Here is a 23,150-nt window from a genome sequence, read left to right on the forward strand (position 1 = left end):
GGTCATTCACTGCATCTTGAGCCATCACCAGTCGTCTTGATTCTGTCCTGCTACCAGACTGTAATGACTCTAGAGGAGAGAGTGAGGCCAATGACTTCATGCAACCCTGCCTCACTTAAAACCAATTTATGCATGGATCAAAAGTCATCACCCATACCATATAGGCAAATGGGTATAAATAGCCTTGTTTTGTTGTTGGAGAAACTGAGTCACAGAATGATTAATGGATTTAGTTAAGATTTTGATAGCACTGAAAATAGATTTAAGGATTTTTTATTCCTAGTTCACTGACCTAAATCCTGAAGTATTTCTCCAAATAAGCATAATAGGTCACTTGCCAAGGATTTATTCACCTTTTAAATCTTTACTGAATGTAATGTCCTGTGAAGATAATCACATTGTTACAGCTTAGATCTGAAGTTCAAGTTCTTTGAGTAGATTAAAATGAGTCATGAGTGGGGCATAACAGTTAGTCTATTAGATTAATGTGTGTAGCAATGAATATATTTTCCTGAGTAGAAAGAGAAAAATGAAAACACTGTATCAGAACGTATCTGAGAGCATTTGGAGATCAGATGTTAATTATTTTTGAAAAAATATTTTAATTAAAGGTATTATGTAATTTTTAAAAATTCAAAATTGGTCCTTGATATTTATGTCTCCTGATGGCAGATGATCATAAATGTTTCATTCTTCTTTATTATAAAATGTTTTCCTTTCATCCATTTATGATTCTTATCTAATCTTGACATTCTTAGTGTTGCATTACTCAGATGAAAAAAAAATTGGTTTTCTAACAGTTAGGTGCATAACAATAGTGATAGTGATAGAAATAGTAATAGTAATAATAAGGCAGGTAGGCAGCACAGGAGATAAAGTGTCAGGCCTGGAGTCAGGAAGATTCATTTTCCTTAGTTCAAATCTGGCCTCAGACACTTATAGCTGTGTGACCCTGGGCAAGTCACTTAACCCTGTTTGCCTTCGTTCCTCATCTATAAAATGAGCTGAAGAAAGAAATGGCAAATCACTCCAGGATCTTTGCCAAGAAAATTCCAAATGAGGTCACGAAGAGTCAGACACAACTGAAATGACTGAGTAACAGCAAAAAATAGAGCGAGGGCCCAGACCTCTGATTTCACTACTGTAAAGAACCACTTGGTGAGGAAATTTCCTCTACCAATGCAGGTCTTAGCACCTTCTCCACAACTTAAAGTCTTAGAGAATTGCAAAGAGCACTGAGAAGTTAAATGATTTACCCAGTACTACATAGCCAGTATATGCCAGAGGACTAGAACTCAGGACTTACTAGCTTTCTGTCCACTATGTCATGCTTTTTCATAAAAAATATTAGGAATGTTAGCATGGATATTATATTAAAATATAAGAACAAACAAAATGAAAAAGGATAATATAACACACATTTGTATATGTAATACATGCATATGTGAATGTCTTATTAAAGATATTTATCAAGTGTAATCTATCCTTTTTGGGGATATTGTTTCTTTTTCTTTTTTTTTTTGATTGGGCAATGAGAGTTAAGTGACTTGCCCAGGGTCACACTAACTGTAAGTGTCATGTGTCTGAGGCCAGATTTGAACTCAGGTCTTCCTGCATCCAGGGCTGGTGCTCTATCCACTGCGCCACCTAGCTGCCCCATGGGATACTGTTTCTTAACCCTGTTTGTCTTAGTTTTCTCATCTGTAAAATGAGCCAGAAAAGGAAAGGGCAAACCACTGCAATATCTTTGCCATGAAAACCCCAAAAGAAGTCACAAAGAGTCAGACATGACTGAACAACGATGACAAATTAAAATCATCCTATAGTTCCACCTAATAACCACAAAATTGTTAAAAATGATGAAAATTAGAAATACTCAGTGTTGGAGAGGTTCTGGAATGATAGCACACTAATGAATATTGATGAAACTATGAATTCACAAACTTCAGGGAAACTAGGTGACCCAGTGGATAGAGCACTGCGCCTGCAGTCAGGAAGACCCAAGTTCAAATCCAGCCTCAGACACTTATGCTGTGAGACCTGGACAAGTCACTGAATCTCAGCTTGCCTCAGTTTCCACAACTGCAAAATAGAGGTGATAATAGCACTTTCTTTAAGGGTTGTATTGAGGCTAAAATTAGATAATATTTGTAAAGCATTTAACATAGTGTCTGGCACATAGATAAATGTTAGTTGTTGTTATTAGTATTATTATAGATTATTATTATTATTACTATTATTATTATAACAACCATTCTGGACAGTAATTTGGAGTTGTGCAAATAAAGTGACTAAATTGACCCAGATATATCACTACTGGAATATCTCAAGAGGTCATTGACCAAAATAAAGACTCCAAATATACCAAATTATTTATAGTAGCACTTTTTGTGGTATATAAATATTTATTGACTATGGAGCAAAGAACTAAAAAAAGCAAATCCCCACAGATTGAAGAATGCTTAAACAAATTATGGTAGATACATGTAGTAGAATATTGCCATGCTTTAAGAAACAGCAAACTTGATAAATACAGAGAAGTAGAGAAAGATGATGTCAACTGATACAAAGTAACTTAAACAGAAACAGGAAACCAACATGCACACTTAGCACCATAATGTAAATGGAAAGAACCATCACAAAACAACTGAAACTGAATGCTGTGGAATTATAATGACAAGGCATGGGCCCAAAGAAGAAATATAAAAAGACAAATCCCCAAAGATCATGGTCCATGGTTGTGGAACACTGCATGGAATTCTGTTTATGAGCTACAGTAAAGCTAAAATCAGTAGGATGACTGCACTAGGTTTGATGTTAATATGGTAAGCCCCAGACTACCCAAGGAAGGGTGAACCAACCTGGGTTAGAAATGGAGATCAGAATTCCAGTACTGATCAGCAGTGAGATAAATCTTGTGAGTGCCTGCTGTACTTCCAACCTGGACAAGATAGGGAGACTCAATCTCATTATAATCCAATCCATTTCAATTCAATAAATATTTATTAGTTATGTGCCTGTGATGTGCCAGACATTCTGCTAAGTGCTAGAAATATAAATTAATATAAAAAAAAGACAGTCCTTGCCCTCCAGGAGCTTACAATCCAAAGGGAGAGACAATATACAACAGGAGGCAGGAAAGATGAAAGGGGAATGGCCACTGGGGAGCACTTGGATAATAAGGCAAACCGCTCTAGTAACTTTGCCAAGAAAACCCCAGATGGGGTCATAGAAGAGTCAGGCACAGCTAGAATGACTGAACAGTGACAACTAGAGATAGAGAGTAGACCTGTGATTTCACCACTATAAGAAACTCCCTAGTGTTGCAAAGTGGAGTCCAATTCCTGAGAGTCCAGTTCCTGCCCCTTTTTAAAGAAAGGCACATGGAGGAGTTTGGCACTCTGCCCTCCACTCTTCCAATTAGAGGAGAAAGAAGATTGAGGGAGGTGGTGTCAATAAGACTGGAGATAGCAGCACAGTGGTGAGGTTAGAAGTGATGAGTTTATCCTGGGAGGAGCATCTCGTTCTGTGTTGCTGAAACCAGAGTAGCAGATGCAAAGTAGAATTGTGAACATCATCATCATCACCACTACCACCATCATCATCATCATCACCACCAGCATCATCATCATCATCATCATCATCATCATCATCATCATCACCACCACCAGCATCATCATCATCATCATCATCATCATCATCATCACACCAGCATCATCATCATCATCATCATCATCATCATCATCACCACCACTACCACCACCATCATCATCACCACCACCATCATCATCATCATCATCATCATCATCATCACCACCACCACCATCATCATCATCATCATCACCACCACCACCACCAGCATCATCATCATCATCATCATCATCATCATCACCACTACCACCAGCATCATCATCATCATCATCATCATCACCACCACTACCACCACCATCATCATCATCACCACCACCATCATCATCATCATCATCATCATCATCATCACCACCACCACCATCATCATCATCATCACCACCACCACCACCAGCATCATCATCATCATCATCATCATCATCATCACCACTACCACCAGCATCATCATCATCATCATCATCATCATCACCACTACCACCAGCATCATCATCATCATCATCATCATCATCACCACCACCAGCATCATCATCATCATCATCATCATCATCACCACCAGCATCTCATCATCATCATCATCATCATCATCATCATCATCACCACCACTACCACCACCATCATCATCATCATCACCACCACCACCATCATCATCATCATCATCATCACCACCACCACCACCAGCATCATCATCATCATCATCATCATCATCATCACCACTACCACCAGCATCATCATCATCATCATCATCATCATCATCACCACCACCATCATCATCATTATCATCATATCAGAATATACCCTTATTTTCTGTAGACTTTACTGAAACATGTGGATAACTCTAGTGGCAGATGGGATGACAAGGATGATATGCATTTTCCCCCATTGCCATGTAGTTTTTTTTAATTCCTTCTACTAGGTATTTATTTTTTAAGAGCTTTTCATTCCATATACTTTGGAAGTTAGGGTGTCCAACAACATCCATTAAAAATTGTTCTTGCATTTTTGTGTGGTGAATGTTCTATCAGGGCATGATAGTTTGATTGTGACAATGCTCTAGATCCAGCATGGAATATTTTTTGGATTATTAAGATATAAAAACCACTGTCTTGTTTGTTAAGTTCAGTCATTTTTCAGTCTTGTCCACCTCTTTGTGACCCTATTTGGGGTTTTCTTGGCAAAGATATGGCACTAGTTTGCCATTTCCTTCTCCAGCTTATCATACAGATGAGGCAAACAGGGTTAAATGACTGCCCAGGGTCAAATTGCTAATAAGTGTTTGGGGCCAGATTTGAACTGAGGAAGATGAGTCTTCCTAACTCCAGGCCCTCATTCTATCTTCTGCATCATATTTGTCACCTGTTTATGAAGTACAGTGAGTTTGGTTTTCAGTAGGTGTTAACATTTGGGCCTGTGCAATGATATGTTGGCACATACTGTTTCTTTGTAAAACTGTATTAATCTCCAAGTCTGGGCTTCTTAAGAATGAACTTTCTGGTAGCAAAGACCAAATCCTATAATGCTATCATGACTCCCTCCATTTCTTTTCTTTTTTCTTTTTAAAATTTTGTTCTTGACCTCTTCCATTTCTGTTATCAGTCATTTGTTCAAAAATACTTCTTTGCTATCTCGTTTTTATCTTGTTTGATGACATTTAGATCAAAATAGTCCTGGGAAAAGTTGCTATATAGGTATTATTCTTTAATGTTCTTTGAACTGTTGTTCAGGTCGGTAAAATGATTGACTATTGCACTTAAATAAAAGGAATGGGATTATTATTATTATTAGTTTGATATTAGTTACTAAATCAGACTAGAGATTAATTGTCTGGCTTCTTTCCCACTCTACCTCACTCAATTGAATTGAGCAATTCAGACTTGGAAAACATTTGGGGATAAGGGACTACTCTGGATCTTGAGTCTCTGATACTCTTTCTTACTCACACTGATACAGTTTCTCAGCATCCTTTTGTGCCTAAAGATTGGAGAAGACAAAGGAACGATGTCTTCTTACTTTCATACCTATTTCACATCTTCTTGGCTTGTATTGGTTATCCCCCATATGCCTAACGGTATGGCTCTGCCTTGTGAAGCCCAACTTTTATTTCCAATGTTCATTTGTCTTTTTCTCACCAGGAATGAGGGGAGAATCTTATTTCATTGGAATGAGAAATCCTGGGCAATATGGTCACCTCTCAGAAGATGGAGGACTTTTCTTACTATACTGCATAGATAGAGACTGGGATATAACAAGATGTTTCACAGAAGAAGCCTTTCAAGCAATAACCGACTTCAATGACCTTCCAAATGCTCTATTTGCCTGCAACGTTCACCAGTCAGTATTTGAAGGAGAAGCCAGTAAGGTAGAAGCCCTTTTTTTATTTATAAGACCTGATGGTGCCATGATATTTTGGAGGACTTTTTGTTCTAATTTACATGTGTTTTTTTTTCTTCATCTCAAAGAAAGTTCTTTGTGAAATGTTTAGATTGTTCCCTTCTGAGTATACACAGGAGAATGAAAAGATTATTTTTTACTACCTGTTAAGTGTTAGAAGCCTATGAGTTGCTGCTCTATAGAATAGATTTTGTTGAGCAAAGTTGCTATCTCCAGGGGATCAACAATTGAAGGACAGCTATAGCAGATGAAAAGGATAAAATATTTTGAAGAACATAGACTATGAGAAATTCTTTTTAGGGTAGGAAGTAGGCTCTCTTGGTATTTCAATTAAAAAATTTCTCTTCCTTGCCCCTTATCCAGCCTCAGCCAGAAATGTGACTTTTGCCTCAAAATTATCTGATAGCTAATTATCCAGGTTTTGGTACAGCCCTTACCATCTATATTATTATGGACTTTCTTCATAAAATCTAACTCAATTTTGTGTCAGCTTTTAAGATTTCTAAAGTGTTTCTCACTCAACAGTATCATTAGCCCCATTTTAGAGATGGGGAAAATAAGGCTCAAGGAGACAATATGACTTATTTGGGGTCACACAGCTAAGAAAGTGTTGGAACCAGGCTATGAAGTTATGTCTTGGTCCTTAGCAGCATGGTAAAGGGAAAAAAAATTCTGGATTTTGAGTCAGAAGACCTAGGTTCAAATCTTGGCTCTACTATTTATTAGCTGTAGGACTTTGGACAAGTCACCTCACTCTTGGCCTCACTTTTCTCATCTATAAAATGAAGTGGCTTGACTAGGTGGTCTTTAAAGCACCCTTTCAGCTCTAATCTCTGAGCAATGATCTATGATTCTGTAACTGAGTTCTCTCCTCCATGAAATACTGCTTGAAAGTAAATTGGGAAAATATGGTCAACATAGGTACAGAATTCATATCAGGTCGTGGAGTCAGTTCTGCTATGTTGCTGATGTATTCATTCTTAAAAAACACTGAGCTATTTAAAATTGTAAGCAACTAGATGTCTCAGTGGTAAAGTACTGGGCCTGGAGTCGGGAAGACCTGAGTTTAAATTTGACCTCAGACACTTACTAGCTATGTGACCCTGGGCAAGTCACTTAAACCTTTGTTTTCCTTAATCCTCTGGAGAAGAAGGAGGTAAACCACTCTGGTATCTTTGCCAAGAAAATTCCATGGATAGTATTGGCATGCCTTTAGGGTTAGGGTTGGGGGCTCATGAAGAGTCAGACATGACCGAAAAACAACAATGCAAAATTGAACAATAAAAACAATAGAAATTCTAGGGAAAATGAGGTTAAGGGTACAATGCTGAAAAATAAAAAAAAGCCTTCGTTACACATTAAATAAAAATAAAAAGGGATCTAATAAAAATGGTAGTTTTTTACTGTTATATGGTTAAGAAATATGTAAGTATTGCAGTAAAGAGTGGCCTGGTCTGTAGCCTCCAGCTGCTGCTTGACCTCTGCTCCAGGTTGCAAGAGGCAGTTGGGCAGGTGAAAACTCCAGGCCTCTGGCTGGAGGTTATGGCAGAAGTGGGTAGAGTAGAGATGGGGATGGGAGTGGTGAGGACCAGTGCTACCTAACTGCTATGGCACCAGCAGATAAGCAAAAAATGCAACACTTCGTCTTGGCAAAGACCTGAAGTTTGCTTGTAGAAGTGGATGTAGGAAGGGTTGCAGCTTGCGAGTTATTGTGAAGTTGTGCTGCTTTCTGAACGTTCTCTCTGTTGCTCTCCAAAGAAACCATGCATAAGCAAACTCGAAATCTGAGTCATGCTCAAAATGTTCTCTAATATATCGATCAAGTTGAAACAAATTCTTCTTTTTGAAATATGTTACAGCAGAACTGTCTGTGCTGAAAAAATGGACATTCATGGTTCAGTCTTCAGTGGCTCACTACTGCCATTCACATCAAATATCAACTCCTTAGCCTGATTCTTAAATCTTTTCATAGTGTGGCTCCTACTGATCTTGGTGGGGGGAGCTTATTTAATATTTTTACTTTTTACTGTACTTGTACTTAACTGGTAGTGGTTCCCTAAGCTCAACATTACATCTCTCCTCACTATGACTTTGCAATAGCTATTCTCTGAGCCTGGAATACACTTCCTTATTACCCAGCTTTCTTCAAGGCTCACCTTGGGTGCTATTTCCTGTAGGAAGCCTTTCCAGAGTCTGCTCTCCCGCAGTTGGTAGATTTTCTCCCAACTCAATTTAACTTCTATTTACTTATCTGTGTAAATACTGTATCTCCTATTAGATTGGATATTCTTTGAGGGCCTCAAGAACTGTGTGTATTCCCCGGGCCTAATGCAAGGGTGGTGAGCCTGCGGTCTCGAGAACACATGTGGCCTTCTAGGTTCTTGGGTATGACTTTCTGACTGAGTCCAAGTTTTACAGAACAAATCCTTTTATTAAGGAAATTTGTTCTGGGAAGTTTGGATTCAGTCAGAGGGCCGCACTTGAGGACCTTGAGGGTCACACGTGGCCTGGAGGCCACAGATTCCCCAACCCTGGAATGCAAAACCTTGCAACTTAATGAATATTTGTTGAATTGAATTGAGTCAAATAGCAATTGTAGAAATGTAAAGCCTAAAGATGGCAAGAGTTTTCCCAGGACCTTTTTAATATTTTGGGCAATGAATTTTAATACTGCTGTCTGGAAGTAATTAGAGAATAAAATAGAATAAATACAACAAAGTGCACTGGGGAGATGTACTGGATAGAGAGTTGGTTTGGGAGTCAGGAAATCCTGGGTTCAAATCATATGACTAGGCTGTATGACCCTAGGTAAGTCACTTCACTTTGTCTGTCCCAGATAACCATCTAAGACTGTAAATTGCTGAATTGTTTGAAGATCTTTCTGTACAGGTAGGGAGAGGGAAGGGAATAAACATTTACAGCACGCACTGTGTGCTAGTCACTGTGCCAAGCACTTTTTTTGCAAATATTATCTCATTTGAGATTCTCACAACAATATTAGCCCATTTTACAACTGAGGAAATTGAGATAAGCAAAGGTTAAGTGACTTAACCAGGGTCACACAACTAGTAAATGTCAGGCACATTTGAACTGAGGTCTTCCTGACTCCAGACCTAGCTTTCTAGTCACTTCACCACCTAGTTTCCTCTAGCTGGTAGGGGAAGTTTCCCTATTGGGAGCTCCATACACTAGTGGAAGCACAGGGTGATCCCCTCCCAAAATATAAATAATACATATTTTTCATATATATATATATATATATATATGTATGCTATAATAATATGGTATAATATAGGATATATTATATATAATAATTATAGATATTATGTATGTATATACACATACACACATATGTATATGTAAATTTGCAATTGTAAGGGACATCAAATCACACAGCCTTATTTTACAGATAAGGAAACTGAAGTCCAGAGAGAGATGTTGACTTGCACAAGCTGATATAGTAAATAGCAGAGCCGGGATCCATTTCTATTATCTTTGACTTTAGATAACAGTTTTTATCTTCTCTCTGTATCTAACTGCCTTTCTGGAGGTGGTCCCCTGCTTCACTTTCCCTTCCATTCATCAGGAATGAAAATGAAGTCATTCCATTTGTCCACATGAATAATTGGGAACACCACCAGAATTGAAAAGGGCCTTGAGAACATTGGACAGGTGGAATAAACAAGGAATAAACAAGATGGAGATCAGTGGTGACCAGTGAAGAAGAAATGACTCAGAGCCCACAGCCAAAGAAGGGATTTTTACAGTAAACAAGTAGTCACATCTGTTAAAGCTAGCAAAAAGCCAGACATCTGAACCTTGGCCTTAATTTTATTATATATAAACAATTTGATAGAGGAGTAACAAAGTTTGTCAGACGAAAAAAAATCGGCTGAATCTACTGAGTGAGGTGAAGCTGTGGAAGAATTGAAGTGCTTTGGAGTCATTGGCTTCCTGTGTCTCTCAGGAGGATCAGGACTACTCACCTTCCTTCTTACATCTCCTTTCTTCCCTGCCTCATTAAAGCCTACCTTTACTGTTAATGCTCTCTGCAGGGTGACAGCTAATTCTAATACTGTCATATCCATCCTTGCAAACTGCTTACATTTTCTTCCCTTAATTTTTTTTCTTAATACTGATATCTTTTGTTTTTTCTAAATTTTAATTCTAACCCTATATCCTCCCTTCTCTACCTAGCCAGCCATCCCTTGTAACAAAATTTTTTTTAAAAGGAAAGAAAAAAAATTGGATTTCAATAAAATGAATCAGTGTATCAATTGAGTCTGGCAATGTCCCAAACCCATAGTCCCCCACCTCTGCAAAGAAGGGAGGGAGGTAGCATGCTTACATTTGAACAAGGTCTTCAGTGGACAGGAACAATGAAATTCCACCAAATGGCTGGAATTTCAGTCATTATTTTGAGCTCTTGGAGAGTTATTTGGAGTCTGAGGAAGAGAGAGGAGTTCTTTAACTCTCGTATAACATAGGCAGATAGTTGCTTTGTGAGAAGGACTAGCTACCCTCAATGATTGCCAGTAAAGGCATGTGGGACATGCATGCATTTCCATGGGCTGTGGTGACCAGTAGCTTCTTTAACAACATTGGGGTTATGTCAGGAGGCTCAGATAGGGTAAGAAAAGCATATGAAGGTTACAATCCATACAGGATGGGTATGTGAGTGACTAGAATTAGAAGATGTTTAGGCAGAGCTTATTTTTGTCCTCCTACTTTTGAGGCTATTGGTCTTGGGGTCTGTTCATTTGTCCAAATCAGTACAACTTCAGTACAGTCATCTTGCCTTCATTTGCTTTAAATACTGACATGGCCATTTTGGCAGAGGAGTTGGTTTCATGAAACTGAAGTCAGTAGCACCCAATGATATGTCTGCCCGCACATATGGAGGACCTTCCCCAACCCCATTTGTTTTAGGTGATTTGTGTGAACCAAAATAGTTAAATGTAAGGGATAGACATTGAATTGTGATTTCGTTGGCATAACTAACTCCCAGGCAAGGAAAATTCCTCTACCAATGCAGGTTGGCGCCATTTGGGTAATTTATAGTCTTGGGGAATTACTGAAAGCCCTGGGAAATTAAGCAACTTGCTCAGAGTCAGACAGCTAGTATGCGTTTGAGAGACAGGATCAGAAATTGAATTGTTCACAAATGAAGGTAAGAAACAGGAGGTGGCCTCTTATTTCATATCTGCCTATCAGAATGAGTGACTGAAAAATCATTTATTTAATGCATTCTATGCACCAAATATCCTGCTAAATACTGGGAATATAATTTTTTTTAAAAAATGAAGGTAGTCCCTGACCCAGGGCTTACATTCTGATAGTTTGGAAAGTTATAAAGGGGGAATGGAGTCATGGAGAGTAGATTGATACATCTTTCCAGGAGTCTCTTTGAATATGGTTCCAGAAATGAAAAGTGGGAGAGGACACGCGAAAGGCAGCTTGTTAGAAGATGGTAAGGGCCTGAAATGAATGGCTGGAGGTAGGCAGGAGGAGGGTAAAGAAGGGGATACAGCTCTGGGCCCGAAAAGATTAAATCCCCCAGGGAACCATTAAGCGGTAGTGTAAGGTGGCTGGTGAGATGGCCCCAATCTGGAAGTGAAGAGAATGATGGAGTATCCCAGGGCACTCATTTTATGCCTGCTGGGTATGGAGTAATTGAAGTGTCCTTTGTAAGGGTCCTGGCATTCATTTCCGGTTTCTCAGTGACAGAACAACGTGAGATTCGTTTCAGTGTGGGATCATTGCGACTTTTGCTAGCTCGTACTTCATTGTGGCTTCTTAGGGTCCAGATGGTTGGGATTTGTTTATATAACACCAAGGAGAAAGTGGAGCTAGAGGAAATTGGCGGCTGAAACTGATAAGTACAGATTGCTGTTTGTATGCTACAGTTTGGAGCATAAATATTTTTGTATGAAACAAATTTAGATTTGGGATATTCATAGCCTCTAACTCTTAAAAATATACTAGGGCTCATTCCCCTTCAATGAAATTCCCCACTGCTTTTCCTTTTGTGATCCAGCTAAGGAGCAGAATTAATAATGCGATAGGTGAGGATAATAATAAACTATATTTTTATGAAGCTTGCAGGATTACAAAGTCTTTGCCTCACAACTCTGTGAGGCAAGGAGTATGAGCCTCATTATTCAGTCTCACAGATGAGGAAACTGAGACAGAGAATAACTTGCTCAATGTTACACAGCTATTAAATGGTAGAGCCAGGATTCAAACTCAAGTTTCTTGTAACTACTATTTTTAGGGACATGGTATGTAGTCACCCACATATTTTCTAGCAATTATTATTTTGTTGGCATCAAAAACAGAATTATTCTTCACAAGGAATCATCCCTCATCAAATGATGACTTCTTGACAATCCATGGATTTGTTGAGGCAGCTGGGTGACTTGGTGTTTCAAAGGCCTGTGCTCAAATCCTCCCTTAGGCCCTTATTAGCTGTGATTGTGGACATCTAGGTGGTGAAGTGGATAGAATGCAGAAAGACCTGAGTTTGAATGCTTTTTCAGACAGTTACTTGCTGTGTGACCCTGGGCAAATTGCTTAACTTCTATGTGCCTCAGTCTCCTTATCTGTAAAAAATAGAGATAATAATAGCGCCTACTCAAATGATTGTAGGGAAAATAAATGTGATGAAATTTGTCAAGCACTCTGCAAATTTTGTTGTTCAATTGTCTCCAATTCTTTGTGACCTTGTGGATCATACTGTCCATGGCGTTTTCTTGGCAAAGATACTAGAAATGGTTTGCCATTTCCTTCTCTAAATGGACTAAGGCAAACAGAGATTAAGTGACATGCTTAGGCTCACACAACTAGGAAGTGTCTGTAATCGAAAGGATTACGTACTGCACAGATTCAATTTAGTTTCAGATCTCAAGATATAATGACACATACTCAGGATAAACTTAACAAATAATCACATTTATTTATAATGATTAATAATGATTAAAAACCACACAACAATAAAGGTAAGAATAACATTCAATGCAGTAAGTAATAATCAGCATAAAGGAAAGTAGGAATAAGAAAAGAGAGGATACACACCCACTGACCAGGCGAGCTCAAATACCTAATAGACCGGGGAGACTGGAGAACGGCCCAAAGGTCTGGTCAGGGAGGCCAATGGAGCAGCGTCCCGCTCCGACTCAACAGAAGCCACGCACGCGGTCTGCTTCTGAACACAACAGAGATTCGGCGTCCCTATCTCTGACATCGAAGTCTCCAAAAATCCCTTTCCAAATGATCCCTTTTATATCTGTGTAAACCAGGGAAAGACAATCTTGATATTTTGTTTTGTGTACGTATCCTTGGTGAGCTCACGTCCAGGCACACACACATCTTTAACAAAAGCTGGGGCTTGATCAGAGCCCCAAATACCTGTTTGTTGTGTAAGTCTCCAAGGAGTGATCAGTTCCTTGGACAGTTACATACCTTTCTCAAGAAAAATGTTCCTTGAGATAAATTGCTTTCCCAGGTAACATAGCTTGTTGGTTATTTAATGTTTCATCTCCATGGTCACCTCCGGCTATGTGTGGTAACTCCCATCTGTCTTTATGTCAGGTCATGAGATGGTTACACAGGGGGCTGGGGAGAATCTGTCCTCCTAAGTTTCCCTTACAGTGCCTGAGGCCAGATTTGCACTTAGGTCTTCCTGACTCCAAAGCCCAGCAGTCAGTCTATCCACTGAGTCATGAAGTGGCCTCCTAAACCAACAGAGGCTAAGTGACCTGCCCAAGGCCACACAGCTAGTGAGTGTCTGAGGCGGAATTTGAACTCAGGTCTTCCTGACTCCATGCCCAGGACTCTAGGACTGCGCCACCTACCTGCCCAAATTATATGAAGGATAAATTAGAAATCAGAGAGAAGGAACTAGAATTAAGGAGGCTTGGGATAGGCTTCCCATGGTCAGTGGAGACCTTTCATCTAGCATATTGGGTACCTCCTCTCTAGAGAATTCGTAGGACATGGACAAGAAATATATAGGATAAGAAAGGACAGATGACTTACTATCTGCCCGTGGAGGAAACTGCCACACTAAGGAGACTCAAAGTCTTACTAATCTCCTTTGTACCTTCCCTTTACTTGGCTGAACTTTGACTTAATTGTCTCATATAACTAGAGTCTCTCTTCTGTAACCAGAGCCAGCTTATCCTTGTCCTTACCCTTATCTGATTCAGCACACACCTTAAAAGGAGATGAAAGGAAACCACTTCTCTCTATAGGAAGCAGCAGCATAGTGTGGCAAATGTATTCTTTTCCTTCTTTACTGAAACTTTGAGTGCTTCTGGACAAAAGAAAAAAAAAGAAAGAAAGAAAGAAAGAATGAATGAATGAAAAAGAAAGAAAGAAAAGTGTTTACAAATGCTAGTTTCCAAACATTTAAAATGTTCATTTTAGCTAAATATATTGAAAAAGTATTTCCCATGAAAGTGACATCATTTATTAGTGACCTGGTCAGCATTTGGTTTAACAAATGTTATCTGCTGGTAATAATAATAATAATTGCTAGCATGTATATAGCATTGGACTCATCTTCTTGAATTCAAATCTGCTCTCAGACACCAGCTGTGTGACTCTGGGCAAGTCACTTGACCTTGTTTGTCTCAGTTTCCTCATCTATAAAATGGGCTGGAGAAGGAAATGGCAAACCACTACAGTATCTTTGCCTAGAAAATTCCAAATGAGGTCATGAAGAGTCAGGCATGACTAAACTACAACAACAACTACACTGTGCTAGGCACTGTGAAAACAGTTCCTGTGCTCAAGGAGTTTGCATTCTATTGGGACAGAGAAGGGACAAAAGAGAACAACATGTATATAGAAAATTAAATACAAATTATGTACAAAGTAATCTTCTGGGAGAGTGTGCTAATAACTGGAGGAGGTGGGTTATGTTCTGGAGAGACTTGCTGTAGGAGATATCCTTTGCCCTGAGCTTTGAAGTCAGCTAGGGACTCAGGGTGGTCATGGGGACGGTGTGGTGCATTCCAGACTTAGGGGAGAGCCTGTGCAAAGGTTAGGGAGGGAAGTTGGGATGTTTGGTATGGGGAACAGTAAAGTAAGTCAGTTTGGCAAAAACAGAATGTGTATGAAGGAGATAAATGCAGTTGCCAGGATTTCATCATATAGCAATGATTGTATTTCAGGGAATTGCTTTCCCTAGGACAAGTTCTAAGAAATGGAATGTTGATCCCTAGCTAAGGCTCTACCTGACCCATGACATTCACTGATCTTCAGCTCTTTTCCCAGCCAGGAATGAGTTGAACTTGATAAGGGAGGAAGTTGGAATAGCCAGATTTCAGGTTAGGAGGATATTGTCTACACTCATAGAAAATACTGCCCCATGTGAATATTTATGCTGGACACCTAGTTCTGCCAATTTCCATTTCAGATAAAGCCATTTATTAAGGCAGCTGGTGGTGCAGTGGTTAGAGTCCCAGGTCTCAATTGAGTTCAGATCTTGCCTCAGACACTTACTAGCCGTGTGACCCTGGGAATGTCACTTAATCTCTGTTTGCCTTAGTTTCTTCAACTGTGAATTGGAGATAAGAATAGCACCTACCTCCCAGGGTTGTTGTGAAGATCAAATGAGGTCATTTTTTTAAAAAGCACTTAGCAGAGTACCTGGCACATAGCAAGCACTATATACATGCCTTCTCTCTCTCCTTTCCAACTCAGGTAAGAAATCAACTATAATTGCGGAAGAATTGAGGACTCTTTAGTGTGAGACTTCCCTCCCTTGGTAGATAAGAGCTAATAGCTAATATTTACATAGAGCTTACTATGTATGAATGAATAAAAATTTATTATTAAATGCTCACCATGGGCCAATTACTGTGCTAAGCTGTGAGGTATCAAATAGTCCTGAGAGAAGTGAAGGAAGATTGAGTGGCTGTCAGAGACCTTGAGGAGTTTTGAACACAGAGACAAGTTGGGAGCACCAAAGGGGCAGGGAGCCTGGCCAGTCCAGCCTATCCTGCACAAAACTTGTCCATTGTCACAGAGCTACTTAATGTTAGCTGCAGGATCTGGACCCAGGTCTTCCAAACTTAGCACACAGTCCACTATACCAGTGCCCCTACCTTGGTGATAATGGTAGTGGTGATTGTGATGATGCTTTATTAAAGTAGCTTTCAGATTTGGCAAATGAAAAAAACAGAGCATATTGGGATCAAGTGGCTTGCTCAGGGTCACATGCTGAATTAGTGATACAGGTTTTTTTTTCCTTCCTTCCTTCCTTCCTTCCTTCCTTCCTTCCTTCCTTCCTTCCTTCCTTCCTTCCTTCCTTCCTTCCTTCCTTCCTTCCTTCCTCTCTTTCTCTCTTTCTTGGCTAGGCAATGGGGTTAAGTGACTTGCCCAGGGTCACACAGCTATTAAGTGTTGTGTCTGAGGCCAGATTTGAACTCAGATCCTCCTGAATCCAGGACCAGTGCTCTATCCACTGCGCCGCCTAGCTGCCCCAGACACAAGGTTTCTTACACCTAGTCTAGTTCTCTGGCCTACTATACCACACATCTTCTAAATTCAGTAGTGGAGAAGGGTCTGGAAGTAAGGGTTTTGGTTCATCAACCCCGGGCTTTTCATAGAATTGATCAAATATCAAGCAGTGTTTATTAAGTACCTGCCACAGGCCAAGTGTTGAAGAATGAATGACCACTCTCTACCTTCTCAAGGATTTTACATTCTAAAAATACATAGTACTAAGAGAACTGACATTATTATTATGGCTGACATTTTCGTATCATTTTGTGATATGTACATAGGTAGTTAGGTGATACAGTGAACAGAGTGCAGTGCCTGGAGTCAGGAAGACCTGAGTTCAAATATGGCCTCAGACACTTGGTAGCTGTGTGACCCTGGGCAAGTCACTTAACCCTTTCTTCCTTAGTTTCCTTATCTGTAAAGTGAGTATAATAATAGTACCTACCTCCCAAAGTTGTTGTAGTGATCAAATGAAATAATAGTTGTAAAGTTAATTGTAATTAGCACAGGAACTGGCACATACTAAGTGGAATAGAAATGTTAGCTATTACTGCTTTGTGCTTTCCATTAATAATATATTTATAGAATACCAGAGGGGCAGTTTGGCATAGTGGATCGAGGGTTGTACTTGAAATAAAAGAAGACCTGGATTCAGATGCCACTTCTGACACATGTTTGCTGTGTGGCTCTGGTAAGTAATTTAACTTATCAGACTGCTAACCTATCTAAGACTAAGTTACAGAGAAGGTGCCTAACAACGTCGTTAAAAGAAGTTCCCTCACCTGGGAGTTCCTCATATCAGTGAAATCACACATACAGCCCCTAGTCCTGTCCTTATATGGTGCTTTCATGTTTGCCAAGTGTTTTTCAGTCATTATCTCATTTGACTCAGAAGAGGAAACATGGTTTAGGGCTAAGAACACCACACTAGTCTTCAAATCCAAGACCCAGGTTTTATATTGTCACTTTTATTGGCTGTGTGCTGCTAGGTAACAACAATAATAATTTACATTCCAATAGCCTTCTAAAGTTACAAAGTATTTTCCTCACAATGATCCTGGGAGATAAGTAGTGACATTTTATTTTCCCTATTTTGCAGATGTGGAAACTAAAGCAGAAGTTTAATAATAATTATAATAGACATTGACATTTGTATTGCCTTTTAAGACTGGCCAAATGATTCACACATACCTCCTCACTCGATTCTCATAACAACCCTGTAAATGCTATAGGAATCATCCCCATTTTACAGATGAGGAAACTGAGGTGGAAGAGATTAAATGGCTTGCTGTTTACAAAGCTTGTGATTGTCAGAAGGAGCATTTGAACTCAGATCTTCCTGAAGCGAAGTCCACCACTCTACCCACTATGCTAAACTCTTTCTCTGAGCTTAAGTTTTCTCATCTATAAAAAAGGTACCATTATTATAATATCTACTTCACCTGGTTGTTGGGAAGAAAGAGCTTTGTTAAACATAATGCACATGGAGGTGAGTTATTATCCTGCACGAGCCAAGCTTGCAAGATACATGCTTGGATCCTAATTCCCACTGCTGGCTCCTGATGGCCAGTTGGACTCCCGTGGGAAAGTGCATTTTACTCTGCTAAACTGTGTTTTTGTATGTTATATTTAAAATGTTTAGAAGCCAGGTAGAAAGATTCAAAGTAATTTACCTCTAAGGGGAAAATTACAAACAGCAAAAATCAAAGAAGACTGTCTAGAATACAGAGCTATAACCAAGACAGGGGCAAGTGAGGATTTGCTCCAGAATATGAAAATTTAGAGAATGTTGGAAATCTTGTATTCTTCCTGAGGCAGCTGGTCACCCAGTGGATTGAGAGCTGGGCCTGGAGTCAGGAATATCAGAGTTCAAACTATGCCTTAGACACTTAACAGCTTTGTGATCCTGGACAAGTCATATAGCTTTGTTTGACTCCCTTTCCTCAGCTGTAAAATGGGGATAAGAATGGCATCTACCTCCCAGGGTTATTGTGAGAATCAAATAAGATAATATTTGTAAAAAGCACTTAGCATGAAGTGACTGGCACATACTAGGCTCGATATAAATACTTATTCCCTTCTCCTTTCCCCCCTCCCTTCCACAGTAGAGACAACTGAGCTCATTACCTGCATTTTGCCCATAAGAATAATTAGTTAAAATAGGAAGTTATCAGCCGATGCTTTCCTCTTTTTCCCTTCCTTTCTGCCAACTCCCTGTCCCTCATTCTAGCATTTGTTAGCCATCTTATAGGGTCTTGTGCTTCTGTCCTTTCTCCCAGTGTGGGTGCTTTCATCCTAGTGTCTGTCCCACTGTTAGACTGCTTTTTTTCTGGAAAAAGTTGACTTGAGGACAAATTTTTTGCTATTTGCTTCAGGCCCGTCTTTCATGTCTTGGCATTTGCTTAAGGCTTTCTTATAAAAGGCAAATGAGAACTACCTGGAAAGAAGGACAACAGGAAGAGTGATGGTTGAAAGAAAAAATCATGGAGGCTTGGTGCCCTGGAAGTCTTTAGAAACCATGTAAACTATAAAACTTTAGAGATGGTTGAGATTTTCTTTCTTTTAAAGTTTTTTTGATGTGTTTTATTTTAAATTACATTTATATATTACCCTCCCACTTAATAACATGTAATAAATAAAACAAATAAGCAAATCTAACAATATAGTGATCTCATCTGAAAGTGAATGTAACACTTTTATACTTTTGTAGCAATCTAACTCTTTTTCTTTGTATTGTATTTATTTTAATTTTGAGTTCCAAATTCTCTCCTTCTCTCCAGCCTCTCCCCATCCATTGAGAAGGCAAGCAGCATGATACTCATTATACATGTGAAGTCATGTAAAACATTTCCATATTAGTCATGTTGAATTTTTTTTAAATAAAAAAATAAAGTTAAAAATATACTTCAATTTACACTCAGAGTTTCTCAGTCCTCTCTCTGGAGGTTGCTAGCATTTTTCATCATGAGTCCTTTGAAATTGTCATGGATTGTTATATTGATCAGAGTAACTAAATCTTTGACAGTTGAGTAGCATTACAAAATTGCTGTTACTGTATACAGTGTTCTCTTGGTTCTGCTCATTTCACTTTGTATCAGTTTATATACGTCTTCCCAGATTTTTCTGAAACCACCCCTCTTGTCTTTTTTTTTTTTTTGGTGAAGCAGTGAGGTGAAACGACTTGCCCAGGGTCACATAGCTAGTAATTGTCAAGTATCTGAGGTTACATTTGAACTCAGGTCTTCCTGAATCCAGGGCCAGTGCTATATCCACTGTGCCATCTAGCTGGCCCAACTTGTCATTTCTTATAGCTCAGTAGTATACCATCACATTCATATACCACAACTTGTTCAGCCATTCCTCAACTGATGGGCATCCCCTCAATTTCCAATTCTTTGCTACAAAAAAACCAGCTGCTATAAATATTTTTGTACATATAGGCTTTTTCCCTTTTTCTTTGATCTCTTTGTGGTACAGATCTAGTAACAATATTACTGGGTCAGAGAGTATACACAGTTTTATAGCCCTTTGGGCATGGTTCCAAATTGTTCTCTGGAATGGTTGGACCAATTCACAACTCTACCAACAGTGCACCAAGGTCTCTTTAAAAAAATGAACAGAAATCTATTTTCTCTCCCTCCCACCCTATTGAAAAAGAGAGAAAGAAAAACAAATTCCTTTTAACACATAAGTATAGTCAAGCAAAACAATTCCCTCATTGGCTATGGGCAACAATGTATATACATGTATGCATGTGGTACATATATATATGTACATATACATATACACACACATATATCATTCTGCACCCTAAATCCATTTCTGTTAGAAGGTAGACAGCATGTTTCATCATCTATCCTTTGGAATCATAGATGGTAATTGTATTGATCACAGTTCTTATAGCTTTCAAAGTTGTTTGTCTTTATAATGTTTTTATTGTACAAATTATTTTTCCTGATTCTGTTCATTTCATTCATCATCAGCTTACAAAAGTTCATTTTTATAATTGTTGATTTTTATAATATTGATGTTATAAGTTGTTCTTCAGTTTTTGCTCCCTTCACTCTGTATCAGTCTATCCCTCTTTGAAATTATCTATATCCTCATTTCTTACAGCAAAATAACACTCCACATTCAGATAACACAATTTCTCAATTCTTTTAGTTTCCAACTTTTCACCACTACAAAAAAGGCTTTTGTGCCAATAGGACCTTTTACAATTTTTTTTTAAAGTTCTTCTGTGTATAGTGGTACAGCCAGGTCAAAAAGCACACACAAGTAACTTTTTGTGTATGCTTCCAATCTGTTTTTCTGAAATGGCTGTACCTTTTCACAATCTACCAACAGTGCATCAATGTGCCAACATTGCTTTTCAACAGAGATTTTCATGGTAAGTGTTATGAAGTTATTACATGATGTCTCCAATCTATGACAGAAGTGATAGCAGAAAAGTACAGTACAGTGATAGTTATTATCCATAGTTTAAGTATCAAGCTGAAAAAGTGCTGCTAGAAACTGTGAAAATAATCTGTAGAAACTCAGATACTGAAGAAATATAAATGAGTCATCAAGTCATCAGATAAACAAAAGCTCCCAACCATTTAGTACCAACTGCATACTTTTTCTTATTCCTTTCCTGTTGGTCTAAGAACATTTTGAAGTTTACATTATAAAATTAAATTGAGTTATTGTTTCAAAAAGCTATTATGATTTTTAAATTTAAAAAGTAAATAATATATTAAGTGGCCTCTCTTTGTCTTAGTTATCCATATCTGAAGTAAATTAAACCACTGTCCTTGAATTATCCTAATTAGGCAAGATTAATCACTTAGTGGCAGCTACCAGAGGTGAGGCATCAGAGTAGAATTTTTAAAAAATAAAAGCTTTTCTTTGGTTAGTCTAGAAACCTCTGCCATGTTACTGTACATGTACTCATAAGCACACCCCACTTGCTACTAACTGTACTGATATCCACAGTGTAGATTCATTGGCTTCTCCCTCAGTATTCTCTTTTGAAGACTCTTAGGGTATAGGTTTGCTCTAATCATTTATTTGCCAGGACTTGGTTATTACTGTTCTCAAAATACTAATATAACTAAAAAGGATTGGAATAGGACCCATGTCCCACAGCCTTTCCAACTTAGCTCCCCAGGCTTTAGTAGCCAGCTTGACATTTCTGGCTCTAGACCCCACTGCCCACACCCAACAGTGTGGCTGAGATGACATCCTCATTCTCATGCTTCAGATGAGAAAGAGTTCATGGTTACAGGTCCTGTCTTCTCCTATTCTTCTCCTTCCTTCCTTCCTTCCTTCCTTCCTTCCTTCCTTCCTTCCTTCCTTCCTTCCTTCCTTCCTTACTTCCTTCCTTCCTTCCTTCCTTTTCTTCCTTCCTTAGGGTTTAACATTTCCTCCTCAAGAGATATCAAGAGATGTCTTGGGACTCTTTTATATATGGGAAAGATAAAAAGGGTGTAGTACTCCACAGCTGTGGGAATGACCCTTCCCCTACTTCCAACCTCCCCCCCCACCGCAGTCCTCCCCCTGGCCCTTCCAGCTCTCTGCCTTTCCCTGGGATTCTTAATTTTAAAGATCAGTCCTGTAAGTGAAGTAGCTGAAAAGTCCCTGCTCTTCAGAAATCTTCTATGCCTTCCTCCAGAAGAGAGCTCAATGATTCCCTAGGGCCCTAAAAGACTGAGAGGGCTGCTTCCCTGAGCACCTCCCTTTACTATCAGGAAGCAATTTAGGCACTCAGGAGGATTAATCCTAATGTATACAGAGTTTAGTGTTTGCAGTGTCTTTGCCAGGGAGTGAGTGAGAGTATATTTTTGGCTGCCTGTGTGGGGAGATTACTGCCATGCATCTTCATTCAGTCAGAGAAGGCTGTATGGATGGAGTAAAACTTTTCCCCAATCTCAAGGTGAAGACGCATGGCACTTACCTCCCCTACCTCCTTTTATATCCTTTCCCCACTCTCATCCCCCAATTTTCCTTACTTAGCCTCTGATTCTCTCAGTATTTGCTCCTAGCTAGGTGCCATCTGATCCCTCCAAAGGAATACCTTGTCAGTGATTTAAAGTAGGGCTCTTCCCATTGTATTGGCATTTTGATGGGGAATCCTAATTCCAGAAGAGCCTTCAGAACCCAAAGAAAATAATGTCTAATGCTGGTTTTTTAGGTACCTAGCCAGGTCAGTGCAGGAGACAGATTTGGAGGCAGAGGAACTGAGGTAAACTCCTAACTAGGCTGTTAACTTTCTGTGTGGTTTGGGGTGAATCACTTAAACTCTCTAGACTTCTATTTCCTCATATGGCAAACAAGGGTAGAGGGTACACTTGATAATCTCTTGATGGTTCCAGAAATTCTAAATTTCTGATGTTGTAACTAAGAATTCTAAATAATGTAGAATAAAGATTGTCTATAAATTCAGTTGTTTGTGTATTACTTAAGGAATGCAAATATAATCAGCATCTGCTAAATGTTGATGTTCTGGCTCAGAGCCCCAGTTGCCGCCATCCTTGTTCTAGCTGTTTATTCTGGCTGATCATGTTTACTTCTGGATATTTAGGAGCATTCATTTGGTTGAATGGAGGGAATAGGTGCTA

At 39.1% G+C, this 23,150-nt stretch overlaps 1 protein-coding gene across 2 annotated transcripts in view; it reads left to right on the plus strand.

Annotated features, from left to right (window-relative positions):
• RCAN2 (regulator of calcineurin 2) overlaps positions 1 to 23,150 on the plus strand; it is a 355,633-nt gene that overhangs the window by 43,642 nt on the left and 288,841 nt on the right. For both annotated transcript variants that reach the window (XM_020993898.2, XM_020993899.2), the window contains exon 2: positions 5,778 to 6,004. In XM_020993898.2, the coding sequence (XP_020849557.1) occupies positions 5,780 to 6,004 (225 nt within the window). In that variant the 5' untranslated portion in view covers positions 5,778 to 5,779. The remainder of the gene's footprint in view (positions 1 to 5,777; positions 6,005 to 23,150) is intronic.

Source organism: Phascolarctos cinereus, unplaced genomic scaffold (assembly GCF_003287225.1).
Source record: "Phascolarctos cinereus isolate Bilbo 61053 unplaced genomic scaffold, phaCin_HiC Scaffold_5;HRSCAF=322, whole genome shotgun sequence".
NCBI lineage: Eukaryota > Metazoa > Chordata > Mammalia > Diprotodontia > Phascolarctidae > Phascolarctos > Phascolarctos cinereus.